The sequence below is a fragment of the Cheilinus undulatus genome, linkage group 12 (assembly GCF_018320785.1).
Source record: "Cheilinus undulatus linkage group 12, ASM1832078v1, whole genome shotgun sequence".
Taxonomy (NCBI): Eukaryota; Metazoa; Chordata; class Actinopteri; order Labriformes; family Labridae; genus Cheilinus; species Cheilinus undulatus.
Genome location: NC_054876.1, coordinates 5,373,357 through 5,396,025, shown reverse-complemented (window position 1 = coordinate 5,396,025; position 22,669 = coordinate 5,373,357). Strand labels below are relative to the sequence as shown.

The 22,669-nt window shown below is 38.2% G+C and overlaps 1 protein-coding gene across 1 annotated transcript; it reads left to right on the top strand.

The window, feature by feature from the left end:
- Positions 1-2,270: 2,270 nt before the first annotated feature.
- Positions 2,271-17,844, top strand: cfap58 (cilia and flagella associated protein 58). Its single transcript, XM_041802029.1, has 18 exons — positions 2,271-2,351; positions 3,220-3,489; positions 5,317-5,465; positions 5,544-5,694; positions 5,841-6,035; positions 8,296-8,433; positions 8,732-8,891; positions 9,354-9,436; positions 11,725-11,916; positions 12,023-12,184; positions 12,340-12,486; positions 12,976-13,116; positions 13,195-13,418; positions 14,330-14,438; positions 14,952-15,056; positions 15,624-15,743; positions 17,394-17,518; positions 17,680-17,844. Exons 1-18 carry the CDS (start codon positions 2,346-2,348, stop codon positions 17,792-17,794), a joined length of 2,592 nt encoding a protein of 863 aa, XP_041657963.1. The 5' UTR covers positions 2,271-2,345; the 3' UTR covers positions 17,795-17,844.
- The last annotated feature ends 4,825 nt before the right edge of the window (positions 17,845-22,669 follow it).

Here is a 22,669-nt window from a genome sequence, read left to right as displayed (position 1 = left end):
ATGGGCCTTACTCCACATATTATTTCTGTTTGCAGCACAGGTGTCACTGAGTACATTCACGGTAGATAGACTTCAGCATCCCAGTGAGCCTTATCCCAATTATCCCAATTAGATTATATTCAGGTTATTACAGCAATCATAATATGCTGTATGGGATACTTAAACCATCATAATCAAAACTGGGATATTCAAGTGCATGCTTCATTTTTCCTCCTGACACAGTTGACATTTTCACTCCCAGTGAAGTGCTCATGGGTGTGCTGGCCTTAAAATGATCTATGGTCTGGTAAACTGGTGTCATATTCCTATCTTCAGAACATGGGAAACAACTGCGTCTTGGTTCATAAGATCCTGAAATGGTGTCAAAAGTTATGTCTCAATATTGAAGCTGAATTGTAATACATTTTTGGTTAAAAAAAAAAAAAAAAGACGACAAAGAGAATGTTCTAAGTAAATCTACATGGGTCTTATACCAAATGTCACATGGAAACAGCCAACTGCACAATGTCAAGTACTACATATATTAAAAAAACCTAACCATTTGTGGAAAGGTTTTTTTTTTTTTTTTTTTTTTTTTTTTTTAACAATTTAAGCAACTTTTGAAACCTATTTTGGCCAACATTTTGAAATTCAAACAACCTTTTTATTGCAGTAGCCTATTTTTCTCTAAATATCTGCACAAACACAGTTTGCACATTAAAATTACGACAGTTAAAACTGCTTTGTGGGTAAGAAAATAACATTTATTTAAGGTAAAAATCACCGTGGTAATCAGGTTAAAGCTAGAGGTGTGCATATATCCAGGGAGGCTTGGGAGCTAAACGTTTGGGGTTCAAAGGGTTCTTTTGCAGAAATTCATAATTACAGAATGCAGAATTACAAAAATAGATGGGCAAACGTTATTGATAACGAAATATAAACAAGGTTCATAGAAATGGGGTAGATAAGTTAATGCAGAGAATTTGTTACTTCCTGCAAAAAATATTTATCATTATTTTTTGCCTCAGGACACATTAAATTTTCACACCAACTACTTTTTAAAGGATTTTTGGCAATGAAAGTTCGAGGTTGTGACGGGAGTCGAGAATTCTGGTAAATCATTTAGCCAGTGAAGACGAAACCTGAAGACATTTTCATCATCCTAAATTCAAACTCACTGGATTTACTTGTGCTGAGTCCTCACTAGCTAAACTGTTGTATTGTAGTCATCAGCAGCAGAGCTGAACAAAAATGTAGAGCAGTGTCACTCAACCCTGCTTAACCAAAGAGCCAAACTGTTGAAAAATACCTACCACAATCTAGGGGGTGAAAAGTGGCAAAAACGGCTTGAAGTAGCAATAAAATAAGTTAAAGGTGGCAAAAATGGTCCAAATGTGGCAAAAACATGGCAAAATATGAGAGATAAGTGACTAAAACAGGCTAAAAGCAAACAAAAGTTGCATAATAGGGCAAAAATATAGGAAACAAGTGGTATTTACTGGCAAAATGTAGCTTAAATGGGCAATAAATGGTGAAAAGGGGAAAAATGGATAAAAGTGGCTAAAAGAAGTTGCCAAAATGGGCAAAAAAGAGGAAACAAGTGGTATTTAATGGAAAAAAAGGTAGCTTAAATGGGGGGAAAGTGGTGAAAAAATGGTGAAAGGGGCAAAAATGGGATAAAATTGGCAAAATGGGAAAAAAGTGTCAAAAAGATGTGGCAAAAATGGGGAAAAAACAGGAAGAAAGGGGTAAATGATTGAAAACGGCAGTTTAAATGTGAAAAAACTGTCAAAGAGAAGTGTCAAAGGTAGGCAAAAAAGTAGGAAAAAGGTGGTATTTAATGGCAAAGGTAGCTTAATTGGGTGAAAAGTGGCAAAAAATGGTTAAAAAGGCAAAAATTGGATAAAAGGGACAATTTAGTTTGACAATTCCCTTCTGTATAAGTCTGGGAAACTAACTGATTAATTTGATCAGTTACTGAGGTCAGCGTTTCCCTTTTCTGAGTTTTTCTGGGGATTAATATTTCAAATTAAGACATAAAAGAGCCGCAAATAATCACTAAAGAGCCACATGTGGCTCCAGAGCCACAGGCTGAGTATCACTGCTGTAGCGGGATTCAGGAGTTGTCTTTCCAGTGTTTTGTTTTTTCTTTTTTTGTCCTGGGGTCTTGTGCTCTCTCTGAGGCTGTGAGGTGACAAGCTGTTGACCCATCCGTCTCACTCTCGCGAGATCAGCGGTTGCCTAGTAACGGAAGTCAACAGTTCCATTGAGAAAGTAACCCTGAACACGGCTGGAATCTTTGCTAACCGAATGCTAAGCTATTTTTACAAACTCGTCGATTAAACGTATAATTTTAGAGCCATAGAATGGAGGTAAGTGTCCTAAAGTTTTGATGGGTCTGTTCAAATGGTATTTAGCCTGTTAAAGTTTTATTTTAGTTAAATATTTAACACAACACAAGATAATGCATGTAAAACTCGAATAAGTTTAGCTAAATTGACGTCCGTTACGCCGCATGAAAAGCGTTTTTACAAAACCTTTTCTGCTGTCCATCATGAAAATGTAAAAATTACCTTAAGTCTAAGATTGTACAGGTTTTGTAGACTACACTCTTAAATTAAACTTTCCCCCATTATTATATGTGCTATTCTGCTTTTTTTTTCATCTTAATCTTGAGTAGTGTAGAGTATAGTAGTATAGTACAGTGCTTTACTGATCATCTGAATCATAATAGCAGCTTTTGGCTTTAACATTACATTCTTTACATTGCATTCATCATCAGTTTATGACTTTTACCTCATAATGATACAAATACTAGCTAAATAAAGCTTTGAAATAGAAATAAAACAAGAACATGTGTAGTCTGAAGTCATTCGCCTGTGATCATCTATATTATTTACATACAGTATAGTAGGCAAAGGTGACAGAATTAATAATAACTATCCTCATATTTATTCATGCTAGGACCATTATAGATGATGCCATGAAAGAAAAGGATTTTGCAAGATATTTAAAGGAACATTGATAATGTAAAACTGTGGGTATAAAATGCAAGACTTATGGTGGGGTTTTAATTATAGAGGTTATTATATCATACATTACTGTAAAAAAAAATGTGAATGGTTATACAAAATGTTCAAAAAGCCGAGTAGTGAGTATAGAAGATAATCTATAGTTTACTCATAATGCTCATACTCAAACACATTGTGCACATGCTGTCCGTCTGTGTTGTATTTAAAGGATCCAGATGCAGGAGGAGAGGACAAATTCGAGTCCTTGGAGGAGTTTCAGATGATCCTCACTGAGCTGGTGGGGGATCAGAGTATGGAGAAGGTCCGGGTGGAGTATGAGAGGCTGATCCAGGCTCTGAAGAAGTCCAGAGACAATGAGAAGAGGCTGATGTCTAAATGTAGAGAGCTGAACGCAGAGATCGTGTCCATCTCTACTAAAGTGGCAGCAGCCCTGAAGCTTTCCCAGGGAGATGAGATCACCATTTCTTCACTAAAGAGGGTATCCTGCATTTAACATAGGAGGAGACTAATGTCTGGTTAAATCATTTGTTTATAAGGGCTGGTTCCAAAGGTTGGGCCTTTTCACCACTATCTTCACAAGACTTTCCTTAAATTTGTTCAGAAGAAACAAAAACTACATGCTATTCATGAGTGTGCATGATTTCCTAATTAGCACAGAAAAACAACCCTTTCATGACCATATAAGGGCCCAAGACTTAAGGGCCAAATGCACATGGCACACACAAAGTTGAAAGCGAAGTAAGATGTCATAGAGATGCCAAATTAAAAAATGCAAAACAAAATCTGTATAATGATGGCACATCATTTCAGCCCATTTAGATACCCGTGTGTGAGGGCAGATTTTTATGGTTTTAGAAAATAGCTTAATATAAAAAAGGTCATCCTACTAAGTTTATAGTTATTATTTAATACTTTAAATGTAGGATTAAACAATGCATTATCAGAATAAAAGGTATACCATATTTAAAGTATGTATTCATGTAGTATTTGATTATATTAAAGTGCTATATTTTTAACAAATACATTCAAAATTATAGTAAAATACAGTTAAAAGTCAAATTTCACTGTGTTTTCTTAATGGAGCATATTTTGGTGCTGTTAGATGCAAAACTAGTCATTTTATCCTGTCATATCAGAATTCAAATGTGCATATGAGCGCCCTCTAGTGTTCTTAGATTTCGTTCTTCATAGATCACAGATAAGAAAACTCTGGTGAATTTCAAAATCTTCTTAAAAACTTGTTTAAAAACAAAAATCTGTCTGAGACCTGGGTGATGAAACGTGAGCAGAAAGCCTAAAAATTCCCATAAAAATGTCACAAAAATTCCATGTAAATTGCTTCCAACTTTCAAATAATTTACACCAATTTTAAAGCAAATTCCCTTTGTTTGATTATAGTCCCTAAGATTGCACAAAAATGACAGAAAAATCCCCCAAACATCCAAGAACCCCCCCCCAAAGAAAAATCCCACCAAAATTCCCCAATATTTACAAATAAATTCCATGGCAGAAATTGTTTTTATTTTATAGTGAAGCTAAATATAATGGCCTCATATGTACATGCAGGGACTTAAAATCTAAATACAAAAAAATCAGGCCCACAAAGGGCAGTATGTGCATATTAGCACTGCATGATAGTAGAAAAAACATGGTACAAATATTAGTTAATATTTTTATAACTAAAGGGAGGCTCTCATAGTCAGCTGTAGATTCATCTAATCACGTCAATGGTAACTTTATTTAGCACTAACTGAGTAAAAAATGATTATATTTTTAACTGTTATGATTTCTCAAATTTAATGTTAACATTCAGACTTTTGGGATGTATTTGTAAAGGGTTCCAGTATCGTTAGCCTCATAGCATAATAGTTTAATGTTTCTAAAAAGAGAAAAAAATGCATATTTTGGTAAACGGATAGGCTTTATTTGTACTGTAACAGTAAGTTCTACCAGATGTCTGACCAAGTTTCTTAAAAAGAAAAAACAAAACAAGGACTACATAACATATAAAAGTGACTTAATAGCTAATAAACATAATAATTAGTTAATGTTTGACTTAGGCATATAGTGATTATGGACTTTAACAAGCACTTTGATTGGCTGAGAATATAGACCATAAGGCACAATGAATCAGCAACGTAAGGAGAGTGGAGTCAGGCAGATATCAAAGTTTGCCAGAAAATGTCTTATGCTAACGGTATTGTGAAACTGATGTTGTTGTGATTTATTGTAGTCCTCTCTTAAGAGTCCTCAGAATGTTCTTAGAAAATCTCTTTTCTGCTTATTTTTGTCTTTTCTCTGATAGGAGCTGGACAAAGCATGGAAAGTGGTCGATGCCGCTCATGACAAGGAGAAAAAGGACAAAGAGAGCATCAGGAATTTAAAAGAGGAAATCGCCAACCTGATTAAAATGAATGAGCAGCGGAGTAGTTTCTTTAAGGACAAAGAGCAGAGGTAGGACATTTACTTTGGTGATTTATTGTGTGGATACTGAGGATAAAGAAGTCTAAACTAACAGCTTTTCTTTTTCAGTGAGCTGCTCAAACTAAATGAGAACTTGACTAAACAGAGGGACGAGCTGCTGAAAGATGTGGAGGCCCTGAGAGAGAAACTGAACCAGGCCAACGTGACCCAGCAGGAGGTAGAAGCCAAACGAGATGCTGCGCTGGAGAACATTTCTCAGGTAAACAAGAAGCAACGTCTGCACGTTGGTGCAGTTTAATTTATCAGCAGAGCCAAAGAAGAATCTCTCCACCGAAGACAGGTTGTGTTTTCAAACTGTAAATAGTAAAAGAACACACTAATGACAGGTGTGTTATCTGACTCCAGCTCCAGCAGGAGCTCCAGGTGCAGCAGAATGAGATTTCTCGGGAGATGAGGTTCAAGGAGAAGCTGGACAAGGAGGTGAAGCAGCTTCACAACGACATTGAGGCCAAGATGGCTGACATTAAAGCTCTGAACACGCAAGGTCAAAGAGCCAAAGATGAGCAGCAGAGACTGGAGCAGCAGCTCAAAGAGCTCAAGGTGAAAAAATAACTGTATGGGTATGCAAAACTTTTATGATGTACTGTGTTTATTCTGGCTCATTCAACTGGTAGAGCTTTAAAATCTGCACAGACAAAGTTAGATAAAGGTAATACATACTTATATAAGTGGATTTAGAAATAATCCAGACCCCCTTCATTTTTTACAGTTTTTCTGTCTAAAAAAATATTTATTTTCTAATTAATCTACACTCAGTACCCCAGCATGACAAAGTGAAAACAGAATTATAGACCTTTTTGCACATTTATTAAAAATGAAAAATTGAAATATCACATTAACATAAGAATTCAGACTCTTTGCTGAAACACTTGAAATTTAGCTGGAGCTCAGGCAGAGTGATTCTTGGTGCCTTTCTCCCCTGATTGCTCAGTTTGGCTGGGCGACCTGCTCTGGAGGTGTCCTGGTTGTGCCAAACTTAATTCATCTGAGGATTATGGAGGCCGCTGTGTTCTTGGGAACCTTCAGTGCTGCAGATTTTTTTTTGTAGCCTTCAACAGTTCTGTGCCTGTAAACAGTCATGTCTCTGAGCTCTGCAGGGAGTTCCTTTGACCTCGTGGCTTGGTTTTTGCTCTGATATGCATTGTCAGCTGTCAGGCCTTCTATAGAGAGGTGTGTGCTTTTGCAAATCATGCCCAAACAATTTAATACAGGTGGAATCAATCAAGGTGTAGAAACATCTCAGCAAAGATCAGAGAAATGGGATGAACCTGAGCTACATTTAATGTTTTTGCAAAGCATCCGGATACGTATTTCAATGTGATATTTCATTCTTTTATTTAGTTTAATTTGCAAAATTTCTAAAATTCGGTTTCACTTTGCAATTTTGTGGTACTGAGTTTAGATTAATGAGAATAAAAATGAATTTAAACAATTGTAGCATCAGGCTAACCTTGCAAAGCAGATGGATATGCCCACTTCCATGTTTCTCACTGGTGAATCCATCTTGCAAAGCTCCCATTTGAACAGTTTGGGCCCGGTTAGAACGTGGTAGGACCAATCAGTGGCGACGGGCAGTACTTTGGGCATGGCGGAGTCTTTACATAAGCAAACAGCAACAAGAGGCTGGTGCAGTTATGGTGGAAGACATTAGCATGGATGCTGCTAAAGCGCCAGTTTTATCAGAACTTGATGACATTTCTTCGTTAAAAGAAGAACAAAGAACAGCATTGAGTTTTTTTCTTTTCAAAAACAACAAAAGTCGTGTATTGACATATCTACAGTTGCCATGGTTCGCGTTATGCAGTTCTCTATGGAGCTTACTCCTCAGTAGCGGCGCCCCTCGGCAGCGGCTATGACGTCACGTGTTTTGTTGCTCTGATTGGCCCATAAAGATGTGACAGACAGAACGTTCATCCAAGCACCCTTCAAGTTTTTTTTTTTTGGTTTGTTTTTTTAAAGGCTCTGCCCTTTCCCAAACGCTGTCTATGAGAGGTTTACCAGATGGATGTGTGAAACAAATTCATCTGGCTAGCATCAGGCTGCAACATTACAAAACTGACAAAATTTGGATCTGAATAGTTTTTGAATTACTCTTATTTTAATAAAATCTCTAATGACTGAGAGAGAGAGAGAGAGCAGCAGGGATTCATTCAGACTCACATGACCACAGTTTGGAGCTCACAAACACGATAACTTAATTACGATGTCTCAGTGTGTAGAAGCTTAATTGCAGCTTTGATGAGTGAAACATTAACTAAGTTTCAGCGTATTTTACTGAAATTTAAAATCTGGTATTATGACAACAGTATCACAGAGGCTTGACTTTATTGTGTTGTGAAAACTTAAATAAGGCTCTTTTTTATTTTGTCGTGTCTCTGAGGGCAGGAGGGGTAAATGACCTTTATTTATGCTGACTTCTTTTAGCTGGATGACGTTAAAAAACCTGGATTTGGCTTCAGTAAGGGAACCTTTAGGGCAGCAGAGTTGTTTTTCCAAGATTTTAGAGGTGGTAGAATAATCTGATATAACTTAAAACTAAAATTAAAACATTTATCTTCTGAGGAATTTAATCTTCATCTAATATGTGACTACTTTAGTTACAGTTATGTTGTGTTATAGTTGTTAAAAAGTGATGTTGCTGATCAATAAACTGTTATATTGAGCTTCAGACAAATTAAGAGAAGCAAAACAAAACTCTGTGAGTAAAAACAGCTGTTTTTGTTAATCCTGTTGTCGATATAAATGTAACAGTCAGCAATAACACACTCTTACTAACCACGCTCTACGTTTACTATGACAGGTTTTAAATGAGCGGACCACCAAGGAGCTGGAGCAGTCCCAGGTGAGAAACGGCAAACTGCAGCAGGAGTTTGAGCAGCTCTCATCCGTCAAAGAACATCTGACCCTGGAGAACCAGCAGAACGCAAATGAGCTCAAGGTACAACCTCTGCAGCAAAAACACCCTTCTGACAGCTTAAATGTGTCCTGACTGGTTGTCTTTTAGGTTGGGGACCATAGGGGAGCTCATGCTCCTGTACATGTCCCATGATTATCATAATGTCACAGCTCAGACATTCTGAGAGAGATTGCACCGGTTTTGTGCTGCACAGTCCCTCTGAAATACGTATCTCAGTTTGTGTTTGACCAAAGGGTTCTGTTGGTGTCTAATGAGGATCAAAAAACAAAAAGAGATACATCTGAATTATACTTCATAAAACTTTTCTCCTACACGTCAGATGAGAGAGGAGGAGGTGAATCAGCTGCGCCAGGACGTGGCCAAACAAACAAAAATGAGAGAAGCCATTCAGAAAAAGTTCCACCAGATGGAGGATCAGAAAGCTGATGTGGATGTGCAGAGAGAGACCCTGAAAGCTCAGATTGCTGGTCTGGAGAAAGGTAAAAGCTCGCTCTAATAAACGTGTGTTACTGTCTGTTTAAAAGAAAAAATCTGAGTTTATAAACATTGAAATCAGAGTGAAATCTGCCATAGATGTCTTGGGTTTCACTTTTTTAATCAACTCTTAAATTCTCAAGTTTATTTTCAATCATTTGTGGCACCTCTAATCAATGTTTTAGTTTGTTTTGTGTGTTTGTTTGTTTGTTTTTTGTATGCCTTTACTTGGATAGGACAGCTGAACACAGACAGGAAGTATAGGGAGAGAGAGTGGAGGAAGATATGCACCAAACAGCCCAGAGACTAGCTAAAATGAGTTGGAGTTAGTGTGACATATTGACAGAAATCCAACATTGTGCATATCTGATTGATACACTCATGATTGAATAGGTTTGAACAAATATATTGCTTTTTGCTTTTAACTATGTGAATACATTTTTTTCATTGTTTTATCCCTCCTGCAGATCTTGAGTTATCCAAAAAGCAGGTTGAAGTTGACAGGAAAGCCATTGAGGAGCTGATCCGAGAGAGAGACATCTTAAATAAGGTTTGTGATGAAGCAGGCTCACAGGTTAACTCCGACTGAAATTCAAGTTATTTCATTAAGGCACGCTCGTCGTGGGTTTAACCATAATTCCAAATGGATCTACAGGTAATGGTGAGGAGGGCAGGGCATGGAGATGGAGCTTAGTCAACAGCAGTGTGGTGTGATCAGCAGGGATCAGAAAGTAGGATGTCATATTTAAACGGGCCGCCATGTTGAGAGAGCTGTGATTGGTTGCAAAAGCTGGGAGACAACTGGTGCTTTTCCATTACACAGCAGAGCAGTCCAGAACAGCAGAGGATTTGCTTTTACACCTCAACTGAGCTACTCGTTTGAGGGTGCTGATGATCTAGAGCTGACGACATGGGGTTCTAGGTCAGTCACGTTAAATAGCATTTTTTTGTTTACGAATTAGCCGTTGTTTCTTCTTCAAAGTTTCTTCTTCTATATTAAAGTTTAGTGCTGCAGTTGCTTCTGTAACACGTCTATGAGGTATCCCCGAAAGACGATGAATCTCCATGTCGTCACCATGGCATGCTTGGAGGCAGGGCGGGCACTTAGGCCCTGCTTCGGAGCAGGACCATTCAGGGTGCGGCTTGGTGTAACTCGGCATGGCCCAACTGATGATGAAAAAGTAGATCAGTACAGCTTGGTTTGGATCAGCACTGCCGAAAGTCATAGTGGAAAATATTAAATCAGCCGATTACAGCCAGGTCTATGACTCCCATGTCCTGTATGAACTATCGCTGAGCTTCAAAGAGGATGTTGACAATTTGAGCAAGAAACTCAATTTTAAAAGTAATTATCATATGAAAGCTACAACATTTAGAATTTTTAAGGTGAAATGTCTAAAATTGATTCAAACTGGCAAATTTTCATCATTATTCTAGTTGAGTTCTTGCATTTATTCCAGCATTTCAACTGTTTTCGAAGCCAGAGAAACCCCAAATTTTTCTTGTTATAATGAGACATATCTTGTCTGCTGTGATAGATATATTTATATACATTATTTTTATCATTCCTGTGGAAACACAGGATGTTAACGTCAAAGACAACGACATAAAGAGGCATAAGTTGCTGTTCTGCTGCTGTATCTCATTAACAATCATGGTCCATTAGCCTACCTATTGTTGAGAGACCATGATTGTTTCCTGCTATCAGCTGTCAACCCAGGTCCCCTTCCTTTTCTTTACTTTTGCCCACTAATACCCGCTCATGATTCTCTGTCTTTGACATCAGTATTTATTACTGCTTTAAATGAGAGTCCCCTGGGAGAAAAAATTGTGTTCTATGAATTTAAGAAAATAAAACCTTTTAGAAAGCTAGACATTTTTAATTGTTTGGAAAGATGTTTGACAGCTGGGTTTCGCTCAAGCCTCCTTGGATGTTTGACAAAGAAGGAAGAAGAGATTACCATCTGTATCATGATTTAGTTGTTCTGGCCCGATCAACATGCATAAATGCAGTTAAATCAAGGCAAAAAATTTTTTTATTTTTTTCATTTGAGGTCCAACTGCTGTTGAGCTGGCATATGACTAAGTAACATATTTCAGTTAAAATATAAAGAATGATAGAAGTTAGGGCAGCAAAGACATTATGCATACATATCATGCAATCATTTTAGTGGCATATTTTTAGAATTGTGTGCAAAAACATTTCTGCATTTTTTATGTTTTTCTTGTTAAACATGAGAATTATATTATCATTAACATCCCTTTAATACAACAGTTCATATCCAATTTGCAAAATGAGTCAAAATCATCACAATTAGATCCATCCATCCATTTTCTATACTGCTTATCCCGTTCGGGGTCGCGGGGGAGCTGGAGCCTATCCCAGCTGTCATTGGGCGAGAGGTGATCACAATTAGATTTTTTTCAAAGTTTTCCAGCCCTAGTTTAATCTAGTCTTGCGTTGGTTATAGTAAGGAATGAATTATTGCTTGTTTTTGTTGGAAAATACGTGAGATGAGAAACTTAAGAAATATTCGCATATTAAAATCGCAATATTAGGTAAAAAAAAAAAAAAAAATCACAATTCGATTATTTCCCAAATCATTTAGCCCTAACCCATACAGAGGGATGCTTCTGTTCATCCATACTAATCTATGAATCTGTTGATGTGTAATCTCTGATATTATTAATGTGTGTGATTAGTTGCACCTAGTTAATTAAAAAAAAAAACCTGTAGATAATTGGATTTTTTTAATCAACTGGCAGCATTGTTAGGAATACTAATGAAATGATCACCTAGACATATTTACTTCCCTGTTCTTTTAATCAAACTGGTAGAACATGATCAAAGCTGCACAGTCGACTGAGAAACAGCAGAACCTGGTGAAACTCCTGGAGCAGGACAAGAAGGCCCTGGAACACGAGATCAACGGTTACCGCCACGAGTCCCAGAAACAACGCAAGATTATCCAACAGCTGGAGAAAGAACGAGACCGCTACATCAACGAGACCAGCAGCCTCATGCAGAAGGCAGGCCTTTTTTATTGTATTATTTAGATTTATGTCATTGCCACAGCTTTGGGAAACCTGCCTTTAAGTCTGGCTTCTCTTAGAGGAAGTTTCTTTGTTTCCACAGGTGCAGCAAAAAATTGGAGATGTTGAGGTGAAAGAGAACGAGATATTTGACTGGAGGAAGAAGGTCAGTGAGGCAGAGTGTAAACTCAAACAGCAGGAGAATCTGCTGGAGAGCGTGGTGTCAGAGAGGAACCTCTACAGCAAAAACCTCATCGAGGCTCAGGTAGGACTAAGATTCATTGTTTTTGACATACAGTTAAATGATATAAATGCAGATAGTGAGAGTGTGGACCACTACCACTGATCCATAGCTGCTTGGTTGAACAGATGTAGTGATCTATAACGCTGACTCCTTCGTTCTCTTCGTCTTTTTTTCAGGAAGAGATCTCAGAGATAAAGAGGAAGATGAAGACCATGAACAACCAGGTCACCAGACTGAGAGACGAGATCACAGGGAAGGAGCTGGCCCTCGCCAAAGATCAGCAGGAACACAAACGCTTAGAGAAAGACAACGAGGCTCTCAAGGTACCGCAGCCTGCCTGTTTGGTGCTGTGTCCGGTGAAAGTCCACTTTTGAACCCTAGCAGAACCAAACTGTTAAACCTCTCTGAAAGAGCTTGTAAGCACTGCCAGCTCAATAAGTGATCAATAAACTAGTGGACATTATCCATTTGTCCCTGCACTCCTTGTGTTTTTCTGTAACAACTAAAACACATGCTCTGCATCCTTCTCTGTTATTTTGTTTTGATATGCAGAATGACATTAGCCAGGCTCATCCACAGGCAGCCCCCTTCAAAACTACATGCTGCACTTTTAAAGACAGGCAGTCAGCTTTAAGTATATCCCCAAAAGGAAATGCAGTTTACTATTACTATTTTTATATATTATTCATAAAATTAATGATTTCCATTTCCTTAATAATTTTTACAATAATTGTAAGTGGTTTAAAAAAATGAGATTTTATTATAAGGCCGTTTTTCCAAGTTTTAACACTTATGTGTGTGTCCTGCTGCAGGTGGATCTGCAGACGATTAAACTCCAGCTTGAAGAAACGAAGCAGCAAGTTGAGAGTCAGAAAGCAGAGCAGCAAAAACTGGAGAGGATTATAGCAGATGCTGATGCTGAGCAGATCCAACAGAAGAAGCAGCTGGAACAGGTAATGAAGGAGAAGACAAATAGAGGAATGACAAACAGTGGTTTGTAGTGGATGATTCATCGGTGAATTTCTCTGAAGGTAATACGAGAGCGGGACAGCCTGGGCAAACAGCTGCTCCGTCACAACGATGAGCGTGCTCTGCTGTACGAGAAGATCAGGATCCAGCAGTCCATCCTGAGTAAGGGGGACTTTCACTACAGCCAGAGGATGGAGGACATCCGTCTGCTCAAGCTGGAGATCAAGAGGCTCCAACGTAAGAAGAGCATCCTGGACAAGACTGTCCCCAACACAGAAGACCTGAGGTAACAAAGGGGGATTCTGAGAGGAGGCTTTACCACATGAGACATTTTTTAACTGTGAATTTTATTCAAGTAGGCATTCAAAATGAATCTGGTTTCATCTGAGTTAAGGAAATTAGTCTAAAGAAATTATACAGTTAATCTTTGTCAAATAAATTCTTGAGTATGACAGTGTAGCTTTAAATGAAACATTGCTGTAAGTATAAAGCAGTCAGCAGCAAATTTTCATGGCAAATTGACAACATTTTGTTGATCTTATCTTTCAAAAGTCCATGACTGCAGCTGTCAGTATTAACACATAAATAGCAGCATGGTTAAGGCTGAAATTTTTTTTCTATCGCATTTATCTGGTACTTTATTGTCCCTGTAGAAAAATCATTGTGATGCCAAAACATTTCACTTTTTTTGCTTTCACGTTTAAATTAATTTACTTTTCCATCTTTGGGCAGTTCTTTAATCCTGTGGTTACCTTCCTTTTTATTTCAAAATAAATGCAGATTATAATCAGAACAGGAAATGAAATACCCCTAGCTGAATACAGGACTATTTACAAAGTAAAAGCACAGAACAGTTCTCTAAGCTTGACTGAGTTTCTCACAGAGAGGAATTATTTAAACTCCTGGAAAGCTATAAAGTGTTATGAGTTGTATTTTAGGCAGAGGGAGCTTAGAGGAGGTAGGGAGGATGGAGGAAGAAGATGGAGGTGACCTATTAGGAGATAAAGCTCAGAGTAGACCATGCAACTTGAAAAAAGATTGAGAGAGGAAAGAGGGATTTAAAACTTCAGCAACCACAGATTGAATTTCTATCTTTGTTAAAACTTATTTGCGTTAATCATGGAGTAAAAGCCCACAGTTAAGTCAGAGTACTTACTGTTCAAGTCACACGACTACAGCTGAGCTGTATTTTTGCAGACGAGAGCTGTTCCACCTGCAGAGGGAGCTGCTGAGAGAGAGGACGAGGAACAGCGTTCTGGAAGATCAGATGAAGCCCATCAACATTCACAGATGGAGACAGCTGGAGGTGAACGAGTGGTACTAAAGTGTCTGTAGGGCTTCACATCTGTATCAGTCTCACAGTTAAATTAGATTACAGATATCCTGTCAACGATGGAATCTGGTTTGATATCATGATGCAGCCATTAGTTAGAACTTTGTAAGGTACTTATTGTGACCTGTAAGCATCATCATCAGGAGTCATTCATGAAAATTCAGACATTTAAAAGCTGTTTTTGTACTTTTTTTACTCACTTCAGCAGTAATTCCCTCTATAACTAAAATTCTCCCATTTTGCCTCTGTTATTACCAAAGTAAGCAATGAAGATCACTTATTCCAGTTTGTTTTCTCCAACTGTGCCTCCCTTGAAGACCTCTTGCGCCCCCCGCAGGAGGCACACCTCAACAATTAATTTACCACCCCTGTTCAGAGTAGCATAAAAATTCTAACTTTCTGAGTTTGTGAAATACCTCAAACTTTCTCCAAAGAGAAGGATGTCCGACCTTTAATATCGCATTAATGCTTCATCCTCGTCTGCAGGGCAATGACCCCGGAAAATACGAACTTATTCAGAAGATCCACTCTCTACAAAAACGACTCATCTCTAAGACTCAAGAGCTGGAGGAACGGGAGCTTTTACTGCAGGTAGATACTCTCTGTTTTGACAAGAGCATAGCTGTGTCTGTGCCTGAATACATCTCATCCTAAAGAGGATGTATTTTTTGTGTGTATGTGTTTTTGTGATCTGGTACAGAAAAGTTCTCTGAGATTAGGGGCATCTTGCTAGAAAGCACACCTCTTATTGTAATGTTATAAAGCAAAGCTTACAAATGGTATAAATCCTCTTTGTGAGTGTTAATCAGTGATGAGAAAAGATCTTTACTGTACAGTTAATAAATGCTTTGTAGCCTTAGTAGTTTTTAGACTCATTTATAGGAGTATCCCCTGAATGATTGAAAGTGTGTTGAATTTGCAGCACTTTATTTGGAAGACTTGACTATTGAATTAGGTTTAAAAGATTTCAGAAATATAGCTGATGGTGATTTGTTCTGAAATCTGGTATTTTATCACACAAAAACAAAACAGACCTGAATACAGTTGTAGTTTTTGTAACCCAGAAAATGTTTGTGTCTGAGGGCCTTTTCTTTCTACAGGTAAGATCAAAATATTGTGTCAACCTTGATGTCCTTTCCCTGGTTTTTCCTCATGAAGGAGAAGGAGAAGCTGTACGTGGAGCTGAAACACATTTTAGCCCGTCATCCTGGTCCAGAGGCAGCGGAGCAGCTGCAGCAGTGTCAGTGGACCCTCAGAGAGAGGACCAAGAAACTCAAGGTCATCACATCTGTGACAGTTAAATCACTGATATGATTGTCTGTTTCTTTGTCTCTTTTTTATCCAAGCTCTCTGTCCCTTATAGTTCTCTCTGTCCATTCAAAACCTGACTGTGCTGTCAGGTCAGGATGTGAGACTCTGGGCCTGACACAGAGTAGTATTGTGTTTCTGTTGTGCTTTAAAACCTGAGAATGAGTCAATAAGGCATCATTACACTCAATTAACACTGGCAGGGCAGAGCTGGCCAGCCAGATTCCTTTCAAAGTTACTTTTATTTTTATTTACAACACCACAATGATCAGTGACTGTGTTAACATGGATTGGAGTATCTCAGTTTCTATTCCTGCATGTATGCACTTCCATTTTGAGAAACCTTTTTCAGGGTATCCGTGGGGTCTTAAAAAGTTTTAAAACATCTAAAATCCAATCATTTGAATTTTTTTTTTTTTTTGAAAGGTCTTAAAAATGTATTAACATTACTTTTATTTAAAACAAATGCATAAACTTCAGTCTCGCTTTTAAATGTTTTGATTTTTGAAGATGCTATAACATAACTACAAAACAGAACTAAAGTACCTGTGCAGCCCGGTCAGAATTTATCAAGCACAACCAGCTAGTGTGCTGTGCACGCGCCACGATGTGTTAAAGCAGAGCATGGCAGCGGAGAAAACTTAACGAAAGCCCACAGCAAAGCCGAATTACTTGTAATGCAATAAATAAATTGTAGATGGATCAGTGCAAGTTCAACGTTCATTATGGTCTTAAAAAAATCTTTAGAAAGTCTTTAAAAGTCTTGAATTTGACTTGTTGAAACCTGCAGAAACCTGCAGAGACCCAGGAGAACTATTAAAGAAAACAGGTTAGGTTACTGTGGCAAGTGTCGTGTTTTCTCACAGCTGCAAACTACTTTTGCTTTTACTTTAAATGTGTGGCTGATCCGCTTCTGCCCAGAGAGACTGAGTAACAATCAGGCGACTGTGTCTGCAGCAGTCGCCTGTCTGAGCAGACACCAGTGTTGTGCCTGAACACGCTTTTATCTGAAATGAACAGAGAAAAGAACAGTTTCTTTTCCAGCAATAAATGAAACATGAATGTAGTTTACTGTGAAGGCAGACCATCATCACTCACAGCCAGAGATAACCAGAGTTCAGAGCTCTGTGTGTCCAAGTGGAGTAGATATCCCGTCATCTGTCAAACTTTCTATGCCTGGAATGCAGATAAGATAGCATTTTTGGTAGTAGTTTCAAAATTAAAGCTTAATCTTTTTTAACCCGTTATAAGCCAGTGCACTGCACTGCTGCAGTGTTCTGACCTGTTGCAGCCAGAATTAGGCCTGATGATGTTGCTGCTTGGAATTTACTTTGTCAAGTCACCAAAGGCTGGTGTCAGAATGCATAGTGGTCATGCCAGCATTTAACATAAGATCGGAAACCTTTAACCTGCCGATATTTCATTGAAGCACCCATGGACGGCTCCAAAGTCTGGATCCTCTTGTTTTTATGTTTTGACTTTTTTTGTCAGAAGCATCTACACAGCTTCTATTATATGAGATAATATAAACTAAACAAAAAGGTTAGAGAAAAAGTCACAGGAAAGTCTATTAATTCATCAGTGATGGTTAACATTGAGTTTTTTCCTTTGACTCTACAGGCTCTGATAGCCGAGCTGAGGATGCTCGACTCCAGGATGAACGAGTACAAAAGTGAAAATCAAAGTTTATCTCGTGAGCTGGCAAACATCAAGAAGAAATACCTGAGTCAGAAAAAGCTTCAGAGGTGAGTTTGGTTTTATATCGCAGCAGCTACTGTATCGTTAGATATTTACAGCTTTGTTTCAGTGAAAATCCACCATAAAGTTTTCACAGAATAAAAATTCACTGGAGTCAAAGTCAGGCTGTCCCTCTGGTGTCCTAAACGTCCTCCATATGTCTCCTCAGTGAGCAGAGGTCAAAGGCGAAGGTGGAGCCGATGGAGCTGCTGCCTCAGCTGAGCAGCAAACCTCACTTCACTGGAGGAGGCTTCAGGATCGACAACCCTGTGAGGAGACAGTAGACTTTATAACGGGATATTACTGAATGGGGTGTTTGTTATTCATAGACATCCTGATGGGGGGCTGGAAGTGATTTCAGGACAGAGAAATACTAAAATGTCAAAGTTTTGTGCTATTTGCAGCTGTACCGTTGGGTCAAATTGAACAAAAAATAAAGAAAGAGCTTCTTTCTAGTGCTGGGATAGTGAAGTAGTGATGCATAAAGGCAAACTGTTATAAAGCTTATGGAAAAATGGAGACAAACATGGTTTAAAACCGTCCGTCTGAGGAATGGAGTAAAAGGATGCTCATGAAAGCAGTGAACACTCTGAGAAAATCATTTAGCCACTTCATATAAATCTAAAAATAAAAGAGCAGTCATATTTCTGGAAAAATACCACTTAACTCAGACTAGTTGATTCTTTTTGCAGCTTTTGTTTACAAAATAAAATAAAATGAAATAAAAAGCGATTAACAAGATTAAGCAAATATAATTAACCAAGCAAAAGCTAGACAGCAGCACTGTTGCTTTAAATCCAAGGTTGTTGACCTTTTTGCAGCAGTTCTTAATCTGTCCAGCTTCAGGACACACCATCAACTCTTTGTTGGGTAATTGCGACCCAAAAGTTTCTAGATTTTAGTATCAGCTTAAGGGTTATAAACACCCTTTTCGAACTTTAACCAATCATGAACTCTGAAAGAGATGTTGGTCACATTTGTTAGTTTAATGAAAGAAGAAAGTTGATAGGTTTATCTGGATTATGAAATAATATTTGGCTGTTGTATTTATTACCTTCTTTATGACCATGGCTGCTGAATGATGTGTTCTGAGGTGTGCCATGGGAATTGTACTATAATATGTCATTAATACTACTATGACAGTGGTTTTAAAAGTGTTAGACATGAGGGGGCACCACAGGACTTCAGGGGAGGCTTGGAACCATAAACCAAAAGAAAGGTCTGCTGTGCATGGGTCATATTATACAGATTTATAGACACTACAGAGACTATACTACAGTCTACCATTAAAGATAGGATTTTCCTGCATTGGTCCTGATGATGCTCAGCAGCCACAGTGTTTAATTAGCAAAGATGTAGAAGCTAATGACGGCATTAGGCTGAGGAAAAACCACTAAGTCTAGTGACCAAACCATGGGACTTTTTGACAGGAAATAATAGTAATAGGTAACTGAGACATTTAGCGCCGTGAACACTAAAACAGCCTCTGCTAGATACCAACAATGGTACAAGGCAAGGCTGAAGCTGGAAGATGTTCTGCAGTTCTGTAATCCTGCATCAGCCGCATAGATGCAAACTCATATTTCCCATTAAAACAGAGCATAGAGCTTTAAAATAGGGCAGTAATGGCAATAAGTGAATTACTGGAACACGATAACTGTCCAGGAAAGATGGATGTAGGATGAATGAAACACATCCAGACCAAGGCATCAAAAAAATGAAGACGCTAAAGGATGAGACATGAATGTTTGAAAATATAGTTGTTTAAATCATATTTTTATGGGGGTGGGGTCCACAGAATAAGTTGTTTTCTCTTTAGGGAGGCTCACTTTCCCAAATTTAGAAACCCCTGTTATACTTTTTAGTGAAAGGCTGACCGCCTAAGAACCTCAAACTAAAGAGTCAATGATAGAATAAGCAAGTTTGAGGATTTATTTTCCATCCAAAGCTGTTGGTTTCTATATCAACAAAACAAGTGAAGTAATAAGTTAACATAAAGCTACTAACAATTAATTTCCAACATTTATCATTAACACAATCAGTTTAAGTAAAAGCAGTTAAACAAGAATAAACACTCATAAGTGCTGAGGGTCCACTCAGGGCAGTGGATGGAGATCTGAGAGACCTCTGCATGTCTGATCTGGGCCTTTCATACGGGCTGCAGGCGTCTGCAATTATCACCCCTGCTGAGATGAAGCTGCAGTCGCATTGCTGACCATTAGATGTCGCCATTTAGGCAACATGGAGAGAATTCACAACCCCTGTAGTGTACAATAACTAAAGATACTGTAACTGGCTAAAGTGGCTGATTAGCATGAATATGAATATGGTGTGCTTTAAAATTTTGGCATGAAGTTAGGTGTGTCTTGGGCCAAAAAGTAACAAAAAACACTGATTTATGACATTTAATCACCATTACATCCTGTATACAAGGCTTTAAATATCTCTGGTGTCTACTAGATATGAAATGATGACATAAACTCAAAACTCTGCTCTTGAATGTAACTTTTTTACTATGATTGATTTTTTTCCACATTTGTTTTTCTTGATACTGTAAACTTTTCAGTTCTGTGAATGTATTTATCATGTTTTTATTCACTCTTGACATAAAAATGTATGATTCCTTTATGGTTGTAAAAGATTTAAATAAAAGTTAAATGGATGATGGATATAAGAAAGCTAAACATGATCTGTGCCACATCCCCAGAATTACTTACAATTTTGTCACATGTACAAGTTGTATCGTAGATTTCTGTTCCTTCTCATCTGGAAAATATTGTGATTATTTTTCTCCCCGACATTGAGGAATCATTTTTTAAAATGATTTTTAGATGAACTGGACAGTAATGGAAGGATAGACTATTTCTGTTTTAATCCACGCATGGCCCTAGAAGTCTTTTAAAGACTCCAGACTAAAGTTTAAATCCTGTACTTTTTAATCAGAGTAAAATTTCCAGAGAGAAATGTCTTAAATTTTGCATCCATTTTAGGACAAATTTAATAATATATGAGCAAAAGTTGTGCCTCCTGATCTTCTATTAGATACTTTTGAAAATTTTATCTCTGTTTCTATTTGGCATAAACAAGATTTTTAAATTTGTCTTTGGAACTCGAGTAAGATTTAAGACACAAGGATCAGCACAAACATGTTCATGTAAAATGTTTTCTTGAGAAACAGCTGTACCATCCTACTTTTCAGGGGAGAAAAATCTTTAAACAAGCACTTTTTTGGGCAGTAACAGGTAGCAAACACTGAATTATTCTTTCTGTTTCATTAGCTATCCGTTTGCATGATGTTCCTTTAATCTCCACCAGATGTCAGCAAAATACAAAGTGATTAAAATGGGCTCCATTTATAACTGCCTCCTATAATGACATAAACACTAGGTAAAGATCCAAGAAGAGAAATAAAAGAGATACAGTTTGTTCAATATACTTGCCATTATCAGGTCAGAACTAATGTTTTCCAGTGTGTTCCTTCATTATTTATAGTCTTGTTTTCTGGATTCATACTAGAGCCAAACACTGCTGTCACTACATGCCTCCTCGATTTGTCCCCTTGCTGAGTACTGGTGACTTAATCCCTTCCTCTTTTTTTTTCTGTGACTTTGGATCTCTGAATTTTTCTATTTCATTATGTCCTACAGCGACCCTTTCTCTGCGATTTAGATTCATCAGTACAACTTCTCCTGCAGTCTAAAACACGTGGATGGTCTGCAGGATGACCTTCAGACATGCAAAGAGAGCATGCTCAGTAAGAGTTTAACCTTTTCTAAATGGGATGTTTCAGATCAGAATTTCATTTGACTTGTTCACATGACGCTTCTTCCTAATTGTGAAATTGTGCCTTTTATTGCAGTGGTCCTGGCACTCGGGAGGAGAGGGCCAAAGAGCTCAGGGGGCAGTGTTTCCATCATGGCTGACATGCCTCTTCACAGCTTTCTGCAGATGATGTGGTTCAGTTGGCTTCTTCAGCTTCCAGCAGGTGTTGGGGCTGTTCGTAGCTTAATGCAAATAGAATGAGAATAAGCCAGTACGAGTCTGAGGCCATGGTTCTCTGCCAGGAAATGGTAGGTTGTTCCCTCCGGATGGGGAGTGAGGAGTTCAAATATCTCTGGGTCTTGTTCATGAGTGAGAGTAGAATGGGCTGTGAGATTGATGGGTGGATTGGTGGAGCATCAGTGTTGCAGACGTTGTACCAGACTGTTGTGGCGTAGAGGGAGCTGAGCCGGTGGTCGATCTGTGTTCTGACTCTAATCTATGGTCATGAACTCCGGGTAATGACTAAAAGAATTAGATCACAGGTTTAAGTAGTCAAAATTAGATTCTTCAAGAGGGTGCCAGGGCTCGGTCTTAGAGATAGGCTGAGGAGCTCTGACATCCGGAGGGAGCTCCAAGTAGCAGCTGCTTTGTATAAAAAAGAGTCAGTTGAGGTGGTTTGACCCTCCGGTCGGGATGACTCCTGGTTGCCAGAAGGGTCTTGCTGTTGATCATTCATTGCTGATGGCAACTCTCTTGGACTGTTGATCTGGGACAGGTTTATCTCAGAAGGGAAATACATGTTAAAACTTTATAAATAAAATCTGATTAAACTTCAGTTTAGGGCAAGGGTAAGGTAAAATTAAAAGTTAAATACTTGACCTACAAAACCTGGTTACAAAACATTTACTAAAGCTAAGTAAACAGTCTGCTCATGGGAAAAAAGCTCCATGAAAACATTCATATGTAGCAAGTGTAGCTTATGTAGCTCTATTAGCTGCATAGGCTAAATAGATGATGGAGAGAAGTAGATAACAGAGCCTACATGGCTTAAGTAGTGAATGTAGCAAAGGCTAAGCTGACAAAGCAGCTAAGCTGTGTATCTATATTATCTGCATAGCTACATTAGCTTTAGCTATGTTAGCTAAAGCTCAAGTTGCTAAAGCTAACTTAGCTATGGATAACAAAACTACATATCTAATGTAGTTTAAGCTTAGCTCACAAAGCAGCTATGTAAGCTACATATGTATGTTCTCTACATAGCTACAATAGCTTTTGCTGCGTCTGCTGAAGCTCAAGTCACTAATGCTAACTTAGGTATAGATAACAGAGCTACATATCTAATGTAGTTCAAGCTTAGCTCACAAAGCAGCCATGTAAGGTACATATGTGTGAATCTA

Excerpts from the sequence above, each read along its gene's own strand:
- cfap58 (XM_041802029.1), top strand. Across the intron at positions 13,117-13,194 it reads AGAAGAAGCAGCTGGAACAG|GTAATACGAGAGCGGGACAG; the intron begins GTAATGAAGGAG and ends ATTTCTCTGAAG. Across the intron at positions 15,744-17,393 it reads AGAGGACCAAGAAACTCAAG|GCTCTGATAGCCGAGCTGAG; the intron begins GTCATCACATCT and ends TTGACTCTACAG.